Consider the following 27,022-nt stretch of genomic DNA (forward strand, 5'->3'; position numbering starts at 1 on the left):
AAAAGTGACAGGTTTACTCACTTATTTTAAGGATAGTCAACTAATCGTTTTAAAAGCAACAGGTTTACTCACCCTTTTAAAGTAGAGTCAACTAATCACTTACAAAGCAACAGGTTTACTCACTTTTTAAAGTAAAGTCAACTAATTACTGTAAAAGCAATGGGTTTATTCACTATTTTAAGTCAAATAATAATTATATTTACTCAATATTTTTATTTAAAATCAACTAATCGCTTTAAAAGCAACAGATTACCTCACTTTTTAAGTAAAGTCAAATTATCGCTCTGTACAGCATTTTTAACTACACAAATAATCATTAATAATTATGAACAAGTGATGCTACACGCTCCTCAGATTAATAACTGATGCTCATATTGACCCATAATAATCAGTTTAGGCTCGTCTTGTTTTGGTGTTGTTGTTTGTTTTTATAATGAATCTCCTGGTTGTTTGTTTGTCTGGCTGCTGAATGAATGGCCTCTGAGGGCTCATTGATGTGTGTAAATGTAAGCCAAGTCCGTCTTTTGGAAGTGTCACTTCCTCCAGCACAGCGACTCAGTCTGAGGAATATTAATCAGCCTCAATAAACCAGTCAGTGTGTGTGAAGACCTCGCAGGTGCACAGACTCACACACACAGACATCTCGGTTACTTCACTACTGCAGAGATTTAGAGCAACAAAGTCAATTTCGTGATCAGTTTAGTTTGTTTACATCTTAAGTTGGGACTCATTGGCTGCATTGGTGAAGTTCCTGCTGTTTTTATTCCCTTTATATTTGTGTATCTGGTTGTTGGACTGCAGGATATTTTTGTTTAATAATTCAACTGCATTATGGTTTCTCCATCTGAAGACGGGATGAACAATGTTTGGCTTTTGACTCTTCGATTTCTGAGGACGTGTGTTTAAAGTTTTTGTGTTTGTGTTAAGCTGTAGATTATCATTATTTTAAACTATGGATAATGAAACGAGTTCTGATCAAGAAATGTGTGGGGATTTGAGCATGCCGGACAGTTTTTCGTGTGTGTGGGCGGACCTGATGAATATCTTGGTAAGTTGGGGAATATTTTATTAACATTTTGGTGTTAGATTTAATTTAATTGTAATAATGTTTTATTTAACAATAACAAGAAGATTTTTTTCTAATAATAAAATTAATAATAATAATTATCTAATAAATTATATAATAGTAATAATTTGTGATATTTTAATAATATTAATAATAATAATAATTATTATTATTATTGTTATTATTATTATTATTATTATTATTATTATTATTATTATTATTATTATTATTATTATTAATTCTAGTAGTAATATTTCGATTACTAGTTGTAGTAGTAGTAGTATTTTATAATATATTGATATTAAATTGATATTAAATTTATTTATTAATATTAAATATTAATATTAAATAATTATTAAATATTAATAAATTATTTAATATTAAATATAACATTTATTTTATATATTATATTGTTGTTGTTGTTGTTGTTGGTGTTGTTGTGTGTGTGTGGGTGGGGGTAATATATATAATTTGTGATATAATTTTGATATATATACTAGTCTGTAATAAAAAAAGTACTGGTAGTTTATTACCAGGTATTTAACACCAAACCATGCAATATATCACTTCAAACTATTAAAAATGTCAATAAAAAACACTTTTTTAAATATTTCAACATCAACGGTTCTTTAACAAAAGTTCAAGGTCCCATAATGCAATTCAAATGCATAAATAAATAAATAAATAAATGAATAAATAAATAAATAAATAAACATGGTCACAAAATATTGAATATAGTTCATTAATGAATATTTTACAGTGCATTAATGATAATTATAGACATGCGAAAAGGTTTAAAGTCTTTAATTGGCAAAAAAAAGTGTTATTCTGTACAGTAAATGCACTCAAAAAATATATTATAAGGTCTTATAATATCTATTATGCCATGTTAGAATGCACAGGTGAAGTTTCTGCTCAAAATACCACACAAATAATGTTTTATATGTGTTTATATATCATATAAATCATTATATATATAAATCATTGTAAATATGTTCAATCATACGTCAATAGTGTTATGTATTATTCAACAACAAAAACAAATTAGTTTAATAATAACATGAATATTCTTCTTTTAGTAGTTAACATAATTCTTATTTTTAATTAATCAATTATTTTATTTGTTATTATTTTTTTTTGTGGGCTTGATTTGGGTTGTGATAAGGGTTGTGTTTTGGTTGTTTACATTACTGTATTTCATTATTACTCTGTATGTTCAAAACCAGCAGATTATACTGTGCAGTTTGCATGTCATGTACTTACTGTCATTAAAGTTTCTGCTTAATAATATAAAAAGTTTATGCTTAATTATATAACAAAATAATAATAACAGTTTTTGCAGTTGGACAGTTAATATTTGAATAGTGAAAGTGTGTAGATTTACTTGCTAGTCCTGTTTAATGTGGTTGTTATTTATTTATTTATTTATTTTTATTTATTTATTTATTTATTTTCTTCCACTGTTGCTGTTTTTAATTCGGCTGATTTGATACTTGATTTATTATGAAGGTAACACATGGCAGATTTTAAATGTCATTGTTTTAAAGTCAAGTGTGCCGTGGGTTATCGTTTTACATTTTCAAGGAGAGATCAACTGAGGGTTACTGTGTTAGATGCACATATAGTTATGAAACATTGTTCGCATTGTTCAATCATTTCTTCAGTTCTCTATTTGTCTATTTTGTTTTTTGGTGGAGCTTTGAGGGGTTATCATTCAACTTCCTGCATCCCATAACATTCCCATCATCAGCAGATCATATAGTGTCTCATAATTGACCAAAACCTGAGAATGTTCAAAATGTTTGGGGGGATTTTTTGGAGATGAGCTTGCAGATCTGGATGCTGCTTTGGCCTCGGGGGTCAGTGAGTAAACAAGAAAGGTCACGTCTCTGACTGTCATACAATACCAGGAAAACCGGCAAAGAGAAAACTGATTGACTTTGTGCATCTTCTTTAATGGATCTTTGGTATTTCTGGCTGGCCTCTAGATAGTTCAGCTTTTCATTAACTAGTATTTCATAACTAGCTCCATATGGGGCTTGATAAGGTTTTAAAGGGGACCTATTATGCAAAAATCACTTTTATAAGGGGTTTAAACACAGTTGAGTGGCAACAGTCTGTGAATATATCCAGCTTCTAATGGTAAAAATTAATTAATTACATTTTTTATAATCACTCTTCATAAAAGTGGTCTGCAAAAACACTTTGATTGACATTCTCCATACACGTCATTCCAGGGGGAAAGCCCTGCCAATTAGTGACCATCTCTTCCTCATTAGCATACAGTAGAACATTAGTCTTGTTTTTGAATATGCCACTATGCTGACACATAGGCATTTGTAGCTCCGCCCTCTTTTAAAAAGAGCACAATCTCATTTGAATTTAAAGCGACAGTCACCAAAATGGCACACTTAGGATAAAACCCTTAAAGGGTCTGTTTCAGAGAGATGAAACATTATTTGTGCTAAACAATTGACCTGAAACTTCACATACACACTCAGAGACTTATTTTACATCTTGTAAAAAATGAGCATAAAAGGCCCCCTTTAAAGATCCAAACGTCGTCTCCATTGAGGATTGTATGCTGTGAGAGCTGCACATCTGTCACCATTTTGATGATTTCTGGGTTTTGGAGCTGTAAATAATGAGTGTATTGTTTGTGTGTTGTAGGATGGCTCTCTGGGAAACATTGCAGATCTGGCCCAAGAGTATTCAGAGTATTACAGCACGTCCTACAGCGAAGTGTGCGACAGAATGGAGGAGTTACGCAAACGCAAAGTCACTCAAGAAGCAGAGACGGTAAAACACACACAAGCCTTTAGTTAAGTATATACACTACCTGATGAAAGTCTTGCCACCTATCCAAGTTTTAGGAACAACAAATAATAATTTGACTTCTAGTTGATCATTTGGTATCAGAAGTCACTAATATGAAAGTCAAAGGTCTCTAGATTACGCTTATTTTACCAAAATATAATATGATCATGCCTTGATTTTTAATGATTTAATTAGGACAGTAAGGTCTGACTTTGTCTTGTCACTTAACAGAAATAATGTACAGTATAGAATATAAAGTCATGGTGCAGTGGAGAAAGAATGAATATTGTGTTTGACTCCATCATGAGCTTGGAGGACTGCATCTATACATCTCTGCAATGACTCAAATCACTTATTAATAAAGTCATCTGGAATGGCAAAGAAAGCGTTCTTGCAGGACTCCCAGAGTTCATCAAGATTCTTTGGATTCATCTTCAATGCCTCCTCCTTCATCTTACCCCAGACATGCTTAATAATGTTCATGTCTGGTGACTGGTCTGGCCAATCCTGGAGCACCTTGACCTTCTTTGCTTTCAGGAACTTTGATGTGGAGGCTGAAGTATGAGAAGGAGCGCTATCCTGCTGAAGAATTTGCCCTCTCCTGTGGTTTGTAGTGTAATGGGCAGCACAAATGTCTTGGTACCTCAGGCTGCTGATGTTGCCATCCACTCTGCAGATCTCTCACACGCCCCCATACTGAATGTAACCCCAAACCATGATTTTTCCTTCACCAAACTTGACTGATTTCTTGAGAATCTTGGGTCCATGCGAGTTCCTATAGGTCTTCTGCAGTATTTGTGATGATTGGGATGCAGTTCAACAGATAGTTCATCAGAAAAATCTGCCTCCTGCCACTTTTCCAAATGATCAACTAGAAGTCAAGTTAATATTGTTGCTCCTAAAATTGGGATCAACAACAAGACTTTTGTCAGGTAGTGAATTTGTAGATGCTATTTCTCTGTGAAATTCATCTAGGGTTAATAACCCCCGTCTTTAGGGTCACATGATGCTTCAAAAATTTATTTAATAAACTGATTTGATGAAATGTTTATATATTTGCATTGAATTTTATTATAATTATTAAATACAGCTATGAAAAAAGATTAAAAAGCCACTTGAAAATTCTCAATGTCATTAGATTTATGATTTATAGTGATGTGTTTGAGTAAAACATCATTTTTGTTTTGTTTTTAGACTACTAATGATATTTCTTTTGCATTTAAAATAAAAAAATTACATTTTTAAAATAACATTTTAAAACATTTAAAATTAAATGCCTATAATGAGAATTTGCCAGAATAATAAAGATTGCAGATATATATACACCTTTAAAGTGTATGTATAGTGTTTTAACTTCAGAAGGGTTTAAAAAAATCAATATTTTGTGTTATAACCCTGACTTTAAATTACAACAAATGAGAACATTGTTACTTTGAGCATTTTCTGTTAAATAAACGACTCTAAATCACAATATTTGTTTTGAAAATGGAAAAAAATTTCTTCATTCAAACCCTATCAAGCATTATCATATTTTATTCCAACGCACATCTCGAAAATATCAAGGATGTGGGTTAGGGATAGGAGCAAGAACTCAAGTGCGAGAACATAATGGGTTTATTAATAAAAAATAAAACAAAAAGCAACAAAAACAACCCGATGGGGGAAACATGACTAAAAGACAAAAAACAGACTTGGCTGGACTGGCAGAGAAGTTCTAGACACAACAGGAACATGAAGGACGACATTTGATGAACTGGCACAGGACAGCAGACATGAGGAGACTATAAACATAACAGATTAACCAACAAACAAGTGAATTTAATAATCCAATAATGGGATTACAAGGAGGGTGGGACTAGACAATAGACAGGAGAACACATGACACAAAGATAAAACTCAAGCCAAACAGGACTAGAACACACAGCCAATGAGAAAACTCATTAACTGCGTGTTCACATGAAACACGACACTAAAGCACGCGGCCACAATGTTAACACAGAGCCACGTGATTTAACAACACCAACACAAACAGAACGCAAGACATGAGTACATGATAAATGAAAACACTGTGCACTCACATGGTACCGTGCTCCATCTGAGCGCCAACCGAAACCAACTACATTGAGAATGAAACAGCACGCTGCAGACAGAACAAACACAAAACACCAGGATGAGAATGCGCATCCCGAGCACACCCAGACCTCGCACGTTCGCTTTAAGCGGGAGCGCACATAACACGAACGTGGCCAAGACGACGCTCATACAAAAGAAAAAGACAGACAAGAACTAGATAAGAGTCCTTGACCTGAGAAAACTTGAGCTGAGCACAACATACAAGACAAGACATAACTAGTGTCTGGACTCAAACAAGAATTAACATGACCGAAGTGGCAGAATCCTGACAGAAAGTCCAGTGCATTCATAGAAACCGAGAGATGCTATATATAGTAGTAAATGACTATAAACAACATTAACATGAAAGAGAAATAACATAATAAACATCTTTGCTGTGACATTATAATCTTTTGATCAATTTTAATGGATCAAATGAATACTTTCGTACTGACTACAGTCTTTCGGACTGAACAGGAAAATCCTGATTTGTGCATAATTATTGCTTGACAGTGTACATGGCATTGAGATGTGTCATTTGGTTAAACTAGATAACTTATCAGTGACTGAAGGAATGAACAGTTTTATCGTTGAGGGCTTTTTGTAAACTGCTGTATGACTTTGTTTCTTAGGGAAAAGCTGAATCAACAACATCCCTTCAGCTGCGCTTGGAGATCCAGGTGGGAGGATTAATCATGCATGCTTTTATGAGAAAGACACTTGTAGTTATCTTAGTTCAAACACTTCAGCCCTATTTCAGTCTGCGTTTGTTGGTAAGAGTCTAAAATATCTTTATTTGTCCTCACAGGAAACACTGGGTCTGTCTAGTGCAGTCTCCACACCTGAAATAGAGAGACGGTATGTGACGTCTTGTTTTTTTTAGGCATTCAGTTTTTGTAAATTGTGATTTTTTCAAACAACGTAATTAATGGTGGGCTATAATGCCCCTTTTGGCAACACAAAAAAATAAGGCCCTGTCTACACCAACATGGGTATTTTCAAAACCACAGGGTTTTTCATTTCGTCCATACACTGTAATCCCTAATAAGTTGAGACTACTCAAATGATTTGAGGAAAGTGATTTGCCGGCAGCTAGCTCTCTGCAACTTTCACATGGTCGCCCACTGAAGCTCAGCGGGGCTGCTGGAAAATTCCAAAAGGCACAGAATAAATTTTTAAGAATATTTTAAAAAATCATCCTAGAGCACATTTGCACAAAGAGTTTTTTAAAGAATTCGGTTTGTTAACTGTTAGTAAAAGAGTATGTTTTTAAAACTGGGAATGGAACGTAAAATGTTTAATAATGTGGTCCCTAGTTATTTGATGAACTATTTTCAAATGGTGAGGCAACAGCCTTCATACAGAACTAAGGGTTGGGATTTTAATATTTGTTTATTTAAATTTAGAAGTCTATTGGGGAAAAATATGTTTCTATATACAAGTGCAATTATGTGGAACAAATACCAAAATCGATCAAGGAAATCCATGTGCGTAAAGCATGTGCTGGATAAGTTCCCGGTTCATTCTGATTTATACAGGGACAAAGCCGAAAAGAAAATGAATGAATGAATGAATAAATGTGTTTATATATAATTTTGTTCCTGTTTTAAAATGTGGAGGTACTGTTTGTTTTATGCATCAACTGTATTTTGAAGCCATACTTCATACAGCAAGGACCACAATGTAAACAAGCCCAGGGCTTATTGTGTTTTTTTCCTCGGCTGTGTTTACATTGTGGCCAGGTGCTTTAGTGTCGTGTTATGTGAACACGCGGTTAATGAGTTCTCTCATTGGCTGTGTGTTCTAGTCCGGTGGGTCGTTAGCCCAATGCTCACCCCCAACCTGGAGGACCAGGACATACACGCATACAATTTACGTAATCATACAACATACAATCTACGAACATACAAACTACAAACAATTTAGCTTACCCCATTCACCTACAGCGCATATGTTGGGACTGTGGGGGAAACTGGAGCACCCAGAGGAAACCCACACAAACACGAGGAGAACATGCAAATTCCACACAGAAATGCCAACTGACCCAGCCTGGACTCAAACCAGCGACCTTCTTGCTGTGAGGTGACAGTGCTACCCACTGCGCCACTGTGTCACCCCAGGGTGTATATCAATTAAGAAAAATATATATAAGCACTTAAAAATCTGCTTCCTAATGTAACTTTTCTCATTCGTCAGATGGGTTCAGGTAGTGCCTTTGTCCTGCTGCGCTTCAGCAAAATCCACCATCACAAGCAAAAGGACCGCCTTGTGTCATATAACATATGTCAACCAATCAGGGGTGCATTTCTTAAAATCATCGTTAGCCAATTAAGGTCGCAAGTTGTGTCGTTATAAATACAGTTTGTTGATTTGGTGTTTCCCAAAATCCACATTCGCAAACTGCGTCGCAAACTTGTATGCTTGCAACTACACCTCTGGAGCTGTAGTTCGAAACAGTTCCTTGCTGTGTTCTATTCCTAGTTATCCCCCCTATGCCCTATTCATTTAGAACATTCATTTAAAATAGAACATTCATTTAAAATTGGAATGGTTTTTTTTAAGTATTAAAGTCAGCTCTCTTAGGTGTAATTTTCTTTCAAAGCACTTTTACAGTTAAGGTTTTTGTAGTGCACTTTAAAAACATTGATGTCACACAACCATGGCTCGTGACGAAAGCTATAGGTGACCTATTATTTAAAAGCGGAATTTACATTACGTCTCCAAAGCTTGTGAAAACAAAAAAACACAGCATACGTTAATGCTTTTAATTTATAGTAGGTTATTTATTAAGTTTCTGTACTGTATACGACATGGGCCTGTTGGTTAGAACATTTCTGCAGTGGTTTGCAGAATGTGCCAATTGTAAAAGTTGACTTTTAAAAAAATAAATAAAAAATATCCTACTTAATGATAATATTCTTATTAATAATAATAATAATAATAATAATAATAATAATAATTGAGAATTGAGAATATTACATAATCTATTCTAAATTAACATAAAATCACTTATAAAAGCTAACACATATATCTAATATCTAATATCATATATAAATCATATAAATAAATAAATAAATAATGAGGCGATTTATTAAGAAATAAAATGTAATATTTATTATTTATTAGGAAATGAAAAAAATCTTACTGTAATAATAATAATAATAATGATAATAATAATGATGATAATAATAATGATAATAATAATCATCATCATCATCATCATCATCATTAATATTATTATTACAGTAAGATTTTTTTCATTTCCTAATAAATAATAAATATTACATTTTATTTCTTAATAAATCGCCTCATTATTTATTTATTTATTTATTTATTTATATGATTTATATATGATATTAGATATTAGATATGATATTAGATATATGTGTTAGCTTTTGTAAGTGATTTAATGTTAATTTAGAATAGATTATGTAATATTCTCAATAATATTAGTAAAGCAAACACAGGCCATTTGCATATATTTCAGTTAATATGGAAAGCGAGTGCATGTTTTTACCAAAACTAATACTGGATTTTTTTTTTTAAATGCATGTGCATGTAAAACAATATAATTTGCACAAATAAACTATGGGGTTCTTCTCTAAAGAAGTAGATACTCCACCCCGTTTAGAGCGTCATTATGGGTGTTTTACGTTATAACTAACGTGATTCAATCTATGAATCTGCGACAGAGAAACTATGGAATATCTGTCACTACATTGTTCTTTTCCCAAGTGATGCATCGTACTATGATAGTTCAGCCGCGAGTTACGTTGTTGTTTGTGAAACACATCCCAGAGTGGTTGTCAAGATTTTCAAGTGCAACCAATCAGCATGCACATTATTTTCTCCTTTTGTATTTGCCAACACCGCTGGTTTCACACCAAACTTAGAAGGCCGCATCATTTACACCATGGGACGGTAATCCACCTTTGTTCCCACGTTTGACTTGTATGTATACCTGTCAACATTGGGATGGGAAAATAAGGGATACGTCCACCCCCCCCCAACCCCCCATCCGCCCCCATCCCCCCCCACCCCCCCCCCCCCCCCCCCCGCCTCCGCGTACCCAAAAAAAAATCACCATATGAATAAAAAATTTCATCTAGAGCTGTTTCATTCTAAATAGACAGTAATACGGTCAGTAATATGTACAAAAATGACAAAATAATATACGGTATAAAAATCTCCAAATAAATTAGCAAACAGTTTAGCTATTATAAAGAAATAGAACCAAGTTATCAAATCTCATTAACCTATTCTTCACTTAATGACATTCTGATTAAAGAGCAGCGAATGAATCTTTTATTTACATTTTTCATTTAATTACATTTAATAACAGAGGCATCACTTTAAAAATGCACACATCTATAATGAAAGCATTTGATTGCTTTCCTAACTGTTTGTGCTAATTTAAGACAAAATTAGTTGTGTTTAAAAGAAAACCTACCAAGATCGATATCTTTAGATGTTATATTATTATTATTATTATTATTATTATTATTATTATTATTATTATTAATTATATGTATATCTCTGTTCAAACACACACCCAAAACTCAGATTTTTGCACCACTTCAAAATCGCGTGTACAGAATCCGCTTGGGAAACACCATCTGTCTATCACTATGGAGTGCGTCTGACAGTCACGCAATTGGTCACGCACCGCTAAATGAACCGACCGTTTTGAGGCTTGTATAGGAGGGGCAACGGCGCCTGTAATGGAAAAGAAGGGAATCCTACTATTTTTATATTTATTTCGAAGTGTTTTCATGCCCAAATAAAACAAATAAAACCGGCCCCTGGTGGTTCGGCGGTATGGGTTGCGTATAGGGAAGATCAGCTCTTTAATGTTTATAGCCACCCTTCATTGAAAGATTGAAAATACGGGAGAAATATGGTAAAATACCTTTATGGGATGATAGCGGGATAGAATTGTAAAATATGGGAGAATCCCAGAAAAAACGGGAGGATTGACAGGTATACTTGTTTGCAATTTATTCGCGCAAATATTTAATTCCACTTTTGGTGTGAATCCAGCATGAAGGGCTTTTATCACCACCTGTTGGTTCAACATGCCTTTAACGTGCATTTTTGCACACCCTCCGCCAAGGCTGATGCACATCATTTTAAAAAAATTAACCACACCTTGTGATGACGAGTAGTGCAAGTACTGTGAAGTGTTGATGAGTGTGGGCGGGGCTGAGAGTAACGGGAGAGCAGCAAGCCCCTTGGAGCGAGTGCACGTTCGCTGGTTCTCACCTTTGAATGAGCGAATTTGAGCTGCTTGTACTGCAAGTTTGCATTACAGGTATTTTCCAAGAATAAACTCAACACAGAGAAACAAAGAAACCCTACTGTTTCAGAAGCATTATTGTCAGAGCAACATAAACAGAAGGCAGCAGTATAAATAGATGGCTACGTGCAAGGCATGCATTGTAGGTTACAGCAATCACACGACACAGAAGTCTCTGATGTCCCCAGAGTGTGTACACTGTTCTTTTTATGTGTGTGTTTATCACTTTAAATGCAAATGAGCTGGTGCTTCCATTTTCTTTTACAGAAGAGAGCTTCAAGCACTAATGCTGCAGCATACTACAGAATATGAGACCCCTGCCAGATTATGCCTCCCCTCATTCACCAGTAGGGTGGGGTTATAGGATTAGGAGGTGTGGCTGGGATTAGGAAATCAGATAGCAAATTCAGTCAGGGGTGCATATTTGACAAAGAGTACATTGACATTACAGAAATGACTTGTTCTCGGGATGTTTAGTATTTATTGTGATTAAAAAAGGGTCACACTTTATATTAGATTACCTTAAATTATATACCAGCACTGAATTATTCATTTGTTCTAATGTAGTTATTGTGTAAATGCATGTTTTTGTAATTATTATCGATTAAATACCTGCATGCACAGTAATTACATTTTTAATTACACTGTTGATCATCCCTTACCCCAGTGCTATTCAAATGGCGGCTAGCAGGCCAAACTTGGCCCGCAAGGTAATTTGTTCCGGCCCTCCAAATAGTGTGATTAAGACATCAAAAATAAATTTAGTTCAGTCGAAAAACGGCCGCTATAGTGAAGTGACATGCATCTGTTCAATACAGCATGAGCTGCAGTTGAAGGCTGCACAGAGTGTCAGTCACCTGATATTAAGTTAGTGGCGCGAGCAGCCGAAAACATTTGGACACTTAAGCTTAAAGGCTTCTCAACGCCACATATCTGTTGCAAGGAACGAAACTGCTGCAACTAAACAAAGTTATGCCACTAGTTTAAAGTTTACTATAGCAGCGGGTCATTCACATGTTGCGTCTTTTCCTCACGCAAGTTCGTTATTTCCAATGTAAGAACGTATGCCAATATGCAGCCGCAAGCAGAGCTATGATGCACTCGCGCCTTCCAGACGTAATGAGTAGAAAACATCTCACGCCGTAGCAGTGAGAGTTGTGCGTGGCTTTCAGTTTAATGTAAACAAAAGATATGTTATATATGAATTATTATTCAAATGATTATGTACTGTACATATGAACGCAGATGATAACAACAGTTAATGTAAATACTTACCAAATATAAAGCTTAAATTTACATTAGACGTGATAACTGTAAAACCATGATTATTCTTCAGACTATATAATCGTACAACCAAAATCTATAATTGTTGCATTCATTATTGTTACACAGTTTAAAACATAACATACGATTGTGTCTGAATGTAGAAGAAGCCTACTTAAGCAATACACTGATTTTGTTGTGCTTTAAAATACATTTGAATGGTTGTAAAACACATTGTACAATGTACTGGTGTTATGTAGTTTCAAAATACAATATATTAACGTTTTAATGTCGAACAATACAACGTGGGTGTCTTAAGGAGCAAAAAAACAACATATGGGCTCTTATATGCTGTAGTGTCATCACTTATATTGCAAGTCATATCTCTCCGGCCCCTCATTTGGGATGCTTTTCATGAACTGGCCCCCATGACTAACTAATTGAACAGCCCTGCCTTACACCTTGATCCACCCTTAAACATATCCATATCACCAAACCTATTCCTAATCATACCCGTGTCCCACCTCAAGCGCACCAGAAGTGTTCTGCAATTTATTGTGAACACATTAAGTACATTGTTTTTATTTTTTTATGCAAACACATAGTAGTTAAGGCCACCTGTGGAACCTAAAAAGCATTGAGTGGATTTTTATCAATTCAATCTGGCTGCTTTTTTTTCAGCCTAAAATTATGGTTTTCATCAAATTTGTCGCAATATTTACGACATTTTCTTTATTTGCTTTACAACACTAAGCCCCACATTTTAGTTCTTCATCACTTATTTAACTTTATTTAACCAACTAAAGGTGTAATACACCGGATGAGCACTTTCTATACGCAAATATGATATATTATATTATACTGTATAACGCAATGTGCATGCTTGCTGTGGCAGAAATTAGAACAGTGTCCTGGCTGGCCAACATCTGTGCTAAATCTGTATCATCAAAAAAATTGCAAGCTCCTCTAAACTTGATTTCGCTATAAATTCTCAAGTCACTCAACACAACATCTGCCTGTTTTTCTATTGATGATATAGGTCATGTTAATTCAGCTTTTTAGTCAGGGAGAGGTCAGGGAATTTGACATTTGATTTAAAGTGGGAAGCCTGGTTATATCATATGAACTACATTTTAGAGTAGTCTTTAATAAACCACACACAATACACAGTATGTGCCATAGGCATAAGTGTCTTTGGTGTTTCCCTGTCTTCCATAAAACCAAACCTAAAATGGAGGGTGTGTGACATCATTAGCATTAACACACACACACATCTCACTAGTCAAAATTAAAGATTTCTCTGCATTTTAACATTATTTAAACATTTGGGATATTTAAGAACATAAGTCAGCACAATATGTAACACTGTTCAAGTGATTTTAGGATATTTAAAAAAACTAAAACTGACTTATTGTGCTTTTAAAGGACTTTACATGCAAATAATGAGATGTTTTGAGTTCCTGGATGTGTTCAAATGAGCTACAGCGGGACAGAGAGTTACTCAACAGTGAAACGCATCCGCTCATCAGGACACTGGAGATGATGCACGAGTGTCCGGCTGACCCTTTTATTGCTCATTTCTCTCTTTCCTTCCTACCATTGTCCACCGGATAAGATCTAATCCGAATCAGCATGTTAATACACGTAGTCCACGAGGGAATTTTGCTATTTTTGTCTCATTCATAAATGAAACTACTAGCAGATATTAGAAACTGGATGCTGTCAAATCTGATTGAATGAGCCAAGGTTGAATCTGTGATTAAAATAAAATAAAACACATAATGCACTGAATTCACCATACTTAAAGGATGTTAACTGTTGTAAACCTTTCTTAGTAAAATAAATTTTGGGATATCTCAGGGTTTATTGCTACTGCAAAAGACACCTATAGTTGAAAAACAAAATGATTAGTCATTCTGTTTCATTTAATTATTTTTTCCAATATTTCCTAAATTATATTTAAGAGAATTTAGATGTTTTCAACACATTTTAAATAGTTTTAATAACTTCCAGCCAATCTAAAAAAATAAGACTTTCTTCTGAAGAAAACTATAATAGGATATACTGTGAAAAAACTCTTAAACATCATTCACTTATTCATTTTCCTTTGGCTTAGTCCAGGCATGGGCAAACTCAATCCTCGAGGGCCGGTGTCCCTGCAGAGTTTTGCTCCTACACTAATCAAACAAACCTGAACACCCTAATTAGTGTCTTCAAGATCTCTAGAAAGCTACAAGCAGGTGTGTTTGATTAGGGTCGGTGCAAAACTATGCAGGGACACCGGCCCTCCAGGATCGAGTTTGCCCATCCCTGGCTTAGTCTCTTTATACATCAGGGGTCACCACAGTGGAATGAACTACAAACTTATCCAGCATATGTTTTAAGTAGCGGATGCCTTTCCAGCTGCTACCCAGGACTGGGAAGCACCCATACACACTCATTCACACACATGCACTACGGCACACAGTTTCGTTTATTTAACTCACCTATAGCGCATGTGTTTGGACTGTGGGGGAAACTACTCTCAGAATTAAAGGTACGCAAGTTGTCACTGGGGTGGTACTTTTTCAAAAAGTACATATTTGTACCCTCAAGGGTACATATTGGTACCTGAAAAGTACAAAAGTGTTCCATTTTAAATTTTTAGGTAATAATATATACTTTTGAGGTACCAATATGGACCCTTCAAGTACAAATGTATGCCTTTTGAAAAGGTACCACCCCATTGACAACTCTCGTACCTTTATTTCTGAGAGTGTAGAGCACCCACGCCAACACGAGGAAAACATGCAAACTCCACTCAGAAATGCCAACTGGTCCAGCTGGGACTCGAACCTGCAACCTTCTTGCTGTGAGGCGACAGTGCTAACCACTGAGCCACCATGCCATCCATATAAAATACAATAATAACCAAAATTTTACCGTGTGTTAATGATAATTATAGGTATCCAATTTCTAGATTGTTTTATACAGTTTTAAAATCTTTACTTGGCAAAAAAATATTATTAATATAAAAAAATTGTACAGCTGTTCTGTAGAATAAATGCACTTAAATTATTTTATACGGTCTTATAAAGTCAATTTAATTTGTGTCAGAAGGAGTGTGAAATCTGTGAATCATACAATCACTAAAAAGTTAACACACATTCTTGATTATAGGAGGATTTTTAAACAATATTGCAGATTATGTTGCTTTGCTGTCAGTTCCAAATCATTTTAGTTGATTTATCTACTGTAAAGTGTTTGGTATCAGTAGATAATTTAAATGTTTTTGTCTCTTGTTCTCATCAGGGTTGCTTTTAATTGATCAAACTCACAGTGAAAACACAAATATATTGAAATATTGTTTAAAATATTTCTAAATCATTTAAAATTTTTATTTATTGCTGTACTGTAAGTCAAAGCCAATTTCACATTATCCTTCAGAACTCTTTCTAATTTGCTAATTTGCTGCACAAGAAACGGTTATTATCGGTATCAATGTTGAAAATAGATTTGTTTTATGTGGAAACAGTAATAAAGTATGGTTTTAACATTCAAAAGCTTATAGGAGACCTATTACACTCCTTTATACAAGATGTAAAATAAGTCTCTGATGTCCCTAGAGTGTGTATGGGAAGTTTTAGCTCAAAATACCACACAGATAATGCTTTCTAAATCTCTGAAAGCTGACCCTTTTAGGCTTTGATCCTAATTGTGCCTTTTTGGTGACTGTCGCTTTAAATTCAAATGATATTGTGCTTTTTTCAGAAGAGGGTGGAGCTATAAATGCCTGTGTGTCAGCATAGTGGCAGATTCAAAAACAAGACTAATGTCCTATGCTAATGAGGGAGACATCGTCACTAATGGGCGGGGCTTTCCCCCTCTGATGACACGTACAAAGGGACAATGTCAATCAAAGTGTTTCTACAGTGTTTTCTTATCAGGTGTGATTATAAAAATAAAATGAATACATTTTCACCAGTAGAAGCTGGTTATATTCACAGACTGCTTCCAAACAACTGTGTTTAAACCCCTTATTAAAGTGATTTTTGCATAATAGGTTTCCTTTAAATCCAAAAACATGAATCCCAAAATATGGAAAACTGGTCATTTGTGTATATTTACATGATCATTATAGTCATGCAAGACACTCTTGTTGAGAGTTTTCAGACGCATCAGGCCACACACACATGCTAACATCAGCAGCACGCGTCAGCTGAGAGAAAGACAAATAAAGAGACGGCAGAGGAATGTAGAGCCTCTGCTGTGTCAAAAAGCTTCCATTGTTGCAGTGAGGTGTGGCGACAGCAGCATGTGTCTTTATACACTCTCATAGACACACACACATTGCTAAAAATGAAGGGATAAAAGCTGAATATGAAGAAAATCATGTGGGAGAGCAGGTGAGTAGAGACCGGGATGTTTAGATGGAGACTCATTTGCTGGAGTTTATTCTTGTTTGTACTTTTGCTTACAGGCAGACGATGCAAAAGTCCAGCTCTGAGGACGGCTCAGGTTAGTATTGCATTTTGTGATCGTTTATATGTTTGATTGCTGTCCAAAAGTAAAGGTTTTACTCACTGGAAAAAAAAGCTTTTCTTTCTTTGAGATTTTGTCTTGTTTTAGTTGTTTCTATTCTAAAATATGTTAAAACTAATTTTCAAATTTTGAACTTTTGTCTTGTTTCTAGTCCAAATATCTACAAATTGTTAAATCAAGAAGCATTTTTAGACAAGCAAAAAAATGTTGTCTTGTTTTCAGAAAATGTATGTCAAAAATAAGTGTTTTTCCCTTAAAAGAAGCTAAATACCTTCCAATATAGGCTACATAATCTTATGACAGTGAAGTGAAAACAAGATTATTTATCTTACGCCATTTGCAGATTATTTTGCTTGTTTCAAGAAAAAAAAAAACTTAATTCTTGTTTTATTTCTAAAAAAAAATAAATAAATAAATAAAAAAGCTAGCTTGTCTAGAAAATGCTTCTTAATTTAAGAATTTAAGTTATTTGTACTAGAAACAAGAGAAAACTCAAAGTAAGCAAACGTTTTTTTCACATTTTTACATTAAAAGTTAGTTTAAGCTTAGTAAAGTTAGAGATTTTTTCTTAATGTCAACTGTTCATGGCAAAAAAGTGTTATTCTTTACAGAAAATGCACTTGAAAATGATTTTATAATAAAATGTTAGGTCTTGTAAGGTTAATTAAATCTGTTTGTCGGAAGGTGTGAATTCTGTCAGTCAAAATAGATTAACTCATTCTTTATTATTAGATGATTTTAAACAATATTGAAGATTATGTTTCTTTACTGTTAGTTCCAAATAATATTTGTTGATTTTATTTGATCTAGTGTTGGAGTTTGGTATCAATAGACTTTTTAAATGTTTTTGTCTCTTGTGCTCAACAGGGTTGCTTTTATTTGATCAAAATCACAGTAAAATGTACTAAAATACTGAGTACGTTTACATGGACACCCATAATCCAATTTTAATATAATTAAGACAGTACTCTGATTAAGAGTCTACCATGTAGACAGCCATTTCTGATTACCTTAATCTGACTATAGTCATAATCGAACAGAAATCGACATGTAGAGTATGCCGATTTTAGTGGCGTTATTGAAGTGCATTACACACATGTAAATACTGCGATCAAATTATTACCGTTGTGTAGGATTTTAGCCGCATTTTGCGACAGAATAGTCTGTACACACTCGGCTGTTTGATGCTATTCTCTGCACCTACCGAGTCAGTGAAGGACTACAGACACCTGCATCGTGAAATGTGGAGGTTTTTTTCCCCATACAGCGTGCAGTATCAAATTCCATTAAAACTACACTCTTCCAGCAGCTCATACGTGCATCCAATATCTCGTTTGTCACGGGGGCATGCATGAAACGTTCCTGAATGAAAATGAAAGTCCCAAACTGCAGTTAAAGTTGACAAATTAAAAATGAAACACCCAAAATTACATGAAACTTGAAACTTACATGAAACACGACGTTAATCAAATTTTGTGCTATAACATGTAAAACGGGATCATGAAAGGAACATTTAAAAAGCAACTCATGTAAACACCTTAATCATACTGTATTATTGTCTTGTTCAGATGAAAGCAAATCATTAGATTACTGATGCCTCTGAGTTTCCATTCAAAATGGTTTTTTTTTTCGAATTGTATGTGCTAAAATGCAATGTATACCTGTATTTCACATAATCCTTCAGAACTTTTTCTAATTGGCTGATTTGGTTCACAGTAAACATTTATTATCAATATCAGTGTTGAAAATAGTTTCATTTCATGTGTAAACAATGATAAATTATGCTTTCAAGACTCTTTGAAAGGAAAGTTTTAAAAAGTAGCATTATCCTGAAATAGAAATCCTAACATTATCTGACTTCACTGTTGCTGTTGGTCAATTTAATGCATCCTCAATGAACACAAGTATTAAATTCTTTCAATAAAAATAAAAAGCTAATAATGCCCGAAGCATTTGAAGGGTATTTTATATATGAAAATAGAAATATTTTATAAAATACTGAAACTACACTGTACACTGTATCACTTTGTCATGACAACATATGTTTTTAGTTAAAGTTAACCATGTTCTAACTTAATTTAATAAGTCACACAAGCTAGTGTTAAGTCAGGTTAATATAATGTAAGCTCAAATGACTCGTAAGGTTAATTTGATTCAGCTTAAAGGGCCACGAAACCCCCTGTCTCTGCAGGGTGTTTTCACACCTCTAGTTTGAAAAAAGTCAGGAAAGTGGGGAAAGCTCTCTGGTGGTAGTGTCGGGGGAGGGAAAGAGTGCAGGTTTTGCATAAAAATGGGAGTTTCAGTTTGGGCACGCGCTGATTTTCACAGCGGCCAAATAAACACAGACGGAGGGGAGAAAGACAGTGACTATGTTTACATGGACATCAGTAATCAAATTTTTGCCAAATATCAATTTGTTGACTTTAACTGCTGTTTGGCACTTTAACTTTCATTCAGGAACATTTCATACATGCCCCCCGTGACAAGCGATATATTGGATATAAAGAGTCTAGTTTTAATGGAATGTTTGATACCGCATGCGGTATGAGAGAAAAAAAACTCTCCGCATTTCTCGGTAACTTAGATGCACTCGGTAGGTAGCGTCAGAAAACCGTGTGTGTATAGACTATCCTGTCACAAAATGCGAAGAAAATCCTACACGATGGTAAAAGTTTGATTAATGTGTTTACATGTTTACATTCGGAGAGCAGCATTTACAGCGGATGTTTCAGTCTATAATATTGTAGTGATGTTAACATGCTGTTAACTTAGTAAATCATTTTGACTAAGGTATGTCTTTAAAAACTGAAAGAGTACTGCTAACGAAACGAACTTTGCCTCTGAATAAACATGAACAAAGAACACTGATCACACACTTACCAAATCTGTAGAGACAGGACAACATGAGCTGGAACCGCGTCTTTTGTTAAAAGAAGATGAGTGGCAAATCTATATATTACTATTTCCACATGCGAAAAGCTCTCTGGGAAAAATGTTCCTTACAAACATATTTCTGTCACGTACACTGTAATCCACACGTAAGTCCAGCTGCACTCTCATAGTGGAGAATTGAAAACAAAACCTTCATTGCAGCACATTTATAAACCCAACACTGACGACCCATGTCTCTGAACAATTCTTCTCCACTTGTTTTAATTACGGTTGGCAACACAATGTGGCGTCTCTCTGCCATCTGAACACTGTATGATAGCTTTGAAGACTGTATGAAGTTGCACCTCATACACAATAGAGCATGCTGATTGGCGGTCTGGAAAAACTTGGAAGTGTTTCTTATGAACTAATGCTGAAAGCTCAAATACGTCACGTTGTACTTGCCGGCACAGACATCCAGTCTACACGCTGGAATACACACAAGGATCTAATCGCCTTGACGTTGCTTCAAAATTTCAAACCGGAGGAACGAATTTGCTCAAAATAACGCAAAAACAACCAGTTTTCACTTTATTGTAAAGTATATGTGTCCTAATAGTGTTTATAGCAGCGTGGGACACATATATGACTGTCACCATCTCAACAAATGTGTTCTGGTGTTTCGTGACTCTTTTAAAATGTAGGGCAACCATTGCTTTATTTAACCATTCTACAAAATCACATTCCGGCATTTAAGCAAAACATTATTTAAGTTTATTATTTTAGTAGAATTGTTATTTAAATACATACTTTATTTCTATCAGCAGGAAGGTGGGACAGAAAGAAGAACAAATCATTCTGGCAAAATTTCCGCAAGACACAGAAAGGGAGCTTTCGAACGCCACCGAAAGGTTCTTGATCCATTTCTACTCACAATTCCAGAGGATTTTGATGACAATATTGCTTTAAATGATACATGTGTCCTTTGATCAGGGGAGGATTTGGGCTTCGTGGCCAGCGAGATTACCATGAGCGATGATGAACGCATCCAGCTGATGATGATGGTGAAGGAGAAGATGATCACAGTGGAGGAAGCTCTGGCTCGGGTACAAATCATCTCCATCTTTCTACCAAAATGTCATGCTTTTCTGGTTTTTGCTTTAAAATAAGGTTTTATCAGCTAATATTTGTTGACTACGACAGTTTGAGCTATTGTACATCAAAATGATTAGCCCTCCTGCATAATTTTTTATTCTTTTGAGAACGAAAACATTCCCAACAGCTCACATGCAGGGGTTAATAAATGCTGTATGAGTATTGTTCATTATTAGTTCTTGTTAGTAAATGCATTAACTGACATGAACTAATGAAACCTTATTGTAAAGTGTGACCATTAGATCTATGAAGTGAAGATTATTTATAAACTAATTTCGAGAGGATCACATGCTTATGATTGCTCGCAGCCGGTCCTGCATTATCTATCTTTATGATTCACCAATCAGACGATTCCTAAGCCACTATAAATACCCTAAGTTCCATATAACAGCCATCTTCGTTTTGAAGAATCCCCCCTTCCACCCCTACTCCTCCTCCTTTCCTTGATGGGTGGCACGGTGGCCCAGTGGTTAGCACTGTTGCCTCACAGCAAGAAAATCACTGGTTCTAGTCCTTAACAAGTGAGTTGCCGTTTCTGTGTGGAGTTTACACATTCGCCCCGTGCTCACGTGGGTTTCCCACGGGTTCCCCGTTTTCCTCCCACCTTCCAAAAACAAGCAACTTAAGTTAATTGACTAATCCAAATCGGCACCATAGACGTGTTCCTAGTAAGTAGTTATGTCTTGAGAGCAATCGCTATCTGTTCTGTTCATTAGCTACTACAGCAGGGGAGTTCTCGAGATCTACCTGAGCTCAAACTCCCCTCTCACCTTCCAAACGGGAGGGAGCCCCGGGCTCGAGGATCTTATAAGCTCAGGGCTCTCTCCTGGGACAGCATGCCAAAGATGCTTTATAATCAATCATCAGCTAAGTGTGAACTCTTGAATGGCATTTCTTGAACATAAAATCAGGCCTCATCATCTTGGGTCAGGAATTGTTGACATTCAGTGTATTGTGACTGGTTTGTTCCTGGAAGAACTCTCAGGACTACATTAAAGCGCTTTAAGTTCATTCAGAAACAGTGGTCAGTAACTCCTGCTGGAGTGACTTTATGTTGAAAGTGTAAAAAGCACAATAGGTGGTGTTACTTATTTCTTAGATCTGAGACTCATTTTAACTCCCTCTATACACAATACGTTTCTTTGTTTCTCAGCTGAAGGAATACGAAACCCAGAACAAGCAGTCCAGCAGCGCAGATATGACTGACTGGACAGAGACGCCGAGTCCCTCCATGACTGAATCCTCCTACTGTAACGTGAGTTTCCCTGTCGTCTTTTGCATTTGCTAGAGAGAAGTTCTCACTTTATGAAACTTCGTCCCACCCGTACGCTCCCGAACGACATACAATCTGTCAAACGTTGTATGACAGCCCCACCTCATTAGGAATATGTTTCTCAGCCTACAATTTTGCGACAAATTTAAATACATTGCTTCGTTTGTGTTTTGTTGCACGTTTCAGATGACAATTCCACTAGAAGGTGCTGTCTACATGTTTGCAAATCTGAAATATGTTACTTTGTATGCGTTTTTCCTGCACGATTAAGATGACAAATCCTCTACAGGGTGCTGTCTACATGTTTGCAAATCTGACTTACTTCTGTTGCACGTTTTTACATGTCAAATGAAATATGTTTCTTTGGATGCGTTTTGTTGCATGTTTAATGTCAACTAGAGGGCGCTGTCTACATGTTTGCGAATATGAAACATTACTTCGGATGTGTTTTGTTGCACATTTCAGATGATAAATTCACTAGAGGGCGCTGTCTACATGTTTATGAATCTGAAACGTGTTACTTCGGATGTGTTTTGTTGCACATTTCAGATGATAAATCCACTATAAGGTGCCATTTACATGTTTGCGAATCTGAAAAATGTTACTTCAAGTGCATTTTGTTGCACATTTCAGATGACAAATCCACTAGAGGGCGCCATCTACGTTTGCAAATCTGAAATTTATTACTGTGGATGTACTGTGGACTGTGGGTGTGTTTTGTTGCACATATCAGATGACAATTCCACTAGAGGGCGCTGTCTACATGTTTGCGAATCTGAAACCTGTTACTTCGGAAGTGTTTTGTTGCACATTTCAGATGATAAATCCACTAGAAGGTGCTATTTACATGTTTGCGAATCTGAAAAATGTTACTTCAAGTGCATTTTGTTGCACATTTCAGATGACAAATCCACTAGAGGGCGCCATCTACGTTTGCAAATCTGAAATATATTACTGTGGATGCCTTTTGTTGCACGTTTCAGATGACAAATCCACTAGAGGGTGCCGTCTACATGTTTGCGAATCTGAAATGTGTTACTTCAGGTGTGTTTTGTTGCACATATCAGATCACAATTCCACTAGAGGGCGCTGTCTACATGTTTGCGAATCTGAAACATGTTACTTCGGATGTGTTTTGTTGCACATTTCAGATGATAAATCCACTAGAAGGTGCCATTTACATGTTTGTGAATCTGAAATATGTTTCTTCAGGTGCATTTCTTTGCGCGTTTCAGATGACAAATCCACAAGAGGGCATGCTCTACATGTTTGCAAATCTGAAATGTTACTTCGCGTGCGTTTTCTTGCATGTTTCAGATGACAAATCCACTGAAGGGCGCTGTCTACATGTTTGCGAATCTGAAATGTTACTTCGGGTGCGTTTTGTTGCACGTTTCAGATGACAAGTCCATGTGAACACAATGGCTAATCAGTTGTGTTTAAGTATGTTAAACAGTATGTATCTCAAATGTTAGTGGGAGATGGACTTTTTAAAAATTTTATTTCCAGTATCGTGACAACGGTACTAGGAACTATAACCTCATTTTGCATTGACATTATGAAAATAATCTCCAGCTAGGTAACTAGGTTGTGTAATATTGTGCCAGCTACAGCCATGGTATGGCAGCAAAGTTCCAAATTTTGTTTTACTTTACTTTACTTTACTTTTATTTATTTATTTATTTGCTTATTTTTGTCTGTGTGGTCATCATCAGTAATAAGTTAATATTGTTTTTATTTTATTTGATATGTATTGTTGTATCATTATTTAATGCCAGCTGTAAACATAACTGTGTCTTCCTTGTGTACTTGTGACTCGATCAACCAAAATGCATCTTATCACTTGGTGTAAACACGGTGTTACCCGCAAGCCACATCCTTGTTTGATGTGATGAGCTTGTTTAATGTTCACATCTTGCATCTATAGACCCTCACAGCAGTGTTTTCAGCCAGTATCTGTGGGATTTGTCGCCTTTTCATTCCCCCATCATGTCCGAAAAGTGAACCACAGCCCCTCTGGGCCTCCAGGCGGGGTCTATTCATCCTGTAAACCCCCGCATTGTGTTGTTTCGGCCGGCTGAATGCAGGCCTGTGCTTTTGTGCAGGGACTGTGTGATTAAGACTCAGACGCAGGACTCATTCCACCAATTCCACTGGTGCATGCTGTAAAAATGACATTTGCGTTTTAGTTGTGTTAGCTAAGACGAGTATTACTATTACTGTTGTTTTTTTAATGTACAAGAATATTATAACTCAGCATTCCTTTTTCTGCTCCAAACATAAATGTTGTTTTTTAGATTGTAAGTTTTGTTGATGAGATTTCTGGTAATATTTTGTATTTTTGTACACGTGCATGTGCTTTTTTTTTTGACAACACTTCCAATATTTTTTCAGGTTTTCGAACATCAAAGCTATGGTTGCAAAAAATGTAGTAAAGATAGCAATATTGCATTATATTATTTAATTTTAAATTTAAAGCTTTTAATAAAAAAAAAAATAATTTAAAGCTTTTAAAATATTAAAGCTCGGCATGTTTTTTGGTCTGCTCCAAATATTAATTATGTTTTTTGGATTGTAAGTTTTGCTGAAGAGAGTTGTGGTAATAATATATATTTTTTACATGGGCATGCGTTTTTTAGGGGGGTTTTCGTCAACGCATCTTCCAATATGTTTTCAGGTTTTCAAACATCAAGTTTATGCTCACTATGGTTGCAAAAAATGTGATAAAAATAGGAATATTACATTTTATTATTTAAGTTTAAATTTAAGTGTGCGTGCATGTGTGCGTGTCAAAACAATCCCTTTCTGGATTTACAGTTTAGTGATGTGTTTCAGTAAAACATGTTTTTTTAAATTCCCTATTCCCTTTAGACTCTAATGTATTCTCTTCCCAATTTAAAATTGTTCATATCTCTTTCCAGAGAAGGTACCATGTTTTCAGCCCTGTTCATATTTACTTTGTGAAGTTTTTCAAACTAATTTCGAGAGGATCACATGCTATGGTTAAACATGGCTGATCTCACATCAACAATCATTGCTAAACCAATCAGATGAATCCAAGCCTACATAAATAGCCCATTTTTCTTACCTCCTTTATCTTTGTTTTTTGAAGAATCTCCCCATCTACCCCATCTCCCCATTTTTCCTCTTATACCAAGGGGAGCTCTCGAGACCTGCCTGATCTCAGAACCCCTTTCTATGCTAAATGACTTGATGGGAGCCCTGGGCTCAAGTATCTCCGAGCACAGGGTTCTCTCCCAGGACAGCATGCCAAATCTGCAAAGAGTATCAAGTATTATATAAGTGTGAACTCTTGAATTTAGTTCAGTGTTTTAACTTCAACAGAGTAAATAAAGCAATATTTGCTGAAAAAACATTTGTTATCGTGACCAATTGTCATTTTCTTAACATGAAAATGCTCTAAATTACATTTGGAAGAAATGTTATCAATATTTGGTGATTTCTAGATGAATTAAAGTATTGTTTTCTTTTTAAAATTACTATTAAAAACTCTTGAAAAGTGTGTGAGTATCCACAAAAATATGAAGTAGCAACAAAGTTTAATAATAATAATAATAATAATAATAATAATAATAATAATAATAATAACAACAACAACAATAATAATAATAATAATAATAACAATAATAGTAACAATAATAATAATAATAATAATAATAATAATAATAATAATAACAACAACAACAACAACAATAATAATAATAATAATAACAAAAATAGTAACAATAATAATAATAATAATAATAATAATAATAATAATAATAACAACAACAATAATAATAATAATAATAATAACAATAATAGTAACAATAATAATAATAATAATAATAATAATAATAATAACAACAACAACAACAACAATAATAATAATAATAATAATAACAATAATAGTAACAATAATAATAATAATAATAATAATAATAATAATAATAATACATGTTTTTGAGCAACAAACCAGCATATTGGAAAATGAGAAATATTTTTGATTGGAAAAATATTTCCCAATATTACTGTTTTACTTTAATGAATGCAATCTTGATATACAGAACAATCCTTAAATTTAAATATTTTAAAATACTTATATAAATAAAATATATGTATTAAATGTTCTGGTCCCACTTTATATTAAGTGGCCTTAACTAATATGTACTTACACAGGAATTAATAGTTCGTTTCAATGTATTTATTGTGTAAATACATGTATTTACTGTTTACTTATGCTTGATTAAATACCTGTATGTATTTACATCTGTAACTAACTTTTGTAATTACATTTGTAATTAAACTGTTGACCATCCCTTACACCTTAACTCACCCTTAAACCTACCCATACCACCAAATCTGTTCATAACCCAACCCCTATCCCAACCCAAGAGCACCACAAGTGTTCTCAAATACATTAAGAACACAGTAAGTACATTTAGTATTTATTATTTGTACATTTAGTACAGTAAGTATTTATTTTTTGATGCAAGTACATAGTAGTTAAGGACACTCAATATAAAGTGGGACCCAATATTCTTTATATGAACTATTTTGACTAGTAACGAAAGTGTATTTTGAATATATTAAGTGAATATATTTAATATATTAATATTATATATGTGTTTTATATGATAAAATGACA

The 27,022-nt window shown here is 34.8% G+C and overlaps 1 protein-coding gene across 5 annotated transcripts in view; it reads left to right on the forward strand.

Annotated features, from left to right (window-relative positions):
* Nucleotides 1-27,022, forward strand: part of sash1b (SAM and SH3 domain containing 1b) — a 234,262-nt gene that overhangs the window by 177,312 nt on the left and 29,928 nt on the right. For 2 of the 5 annotated variants that reach the window (XM_056476540.1, XM_056476542.1), the window contains exons 2-8: nt 3,737-3,865; nt 6,628-6,675; nt 6,804-6,853; nt 17,014-17,051; nt 20,771-20,857; nt 20,940-21,052; nt 22,255-22,356. In XM_056476540.1, the coding sequence (XP_056332515.1) occupies nt 3,737-3,865; nt 6,628-6,675; nt 6,804-6,853; nt 17,014-17,051; nt 20,771-20,857; nt 20,940-21,052; nt 22,255-22,356 (567 nt within the window). Of the gene's footprint in view, nt 1-685; nt 1,049-3,736; nt 3,866-6,627; nt 6,676-6,803; nt 6,854-17,013; nt 17,052-20,770; nt 20,858-20,939; nt 21,053-22,254; nt 22,357-27,022 lie in introns of those variants that run through there. The other 3 variants (XM_056476544.1, XM_056476543.1, XM_056476541.1) reach the window with 3 other exon arrangements.

Source organism: Danio aesculapii, chromosome 17 (genome assembly GCF_903798145.1).
Source record: "Danio aesculapii chromosome 17, fDanAes4.1, whole genome shotgun sequence".
Lineage (NCBI taxonomy): Eukaryota > Metazoa > Chordata > Actinopteri > Cypriniformes > Danionidae > Danio > Danio aesculapii.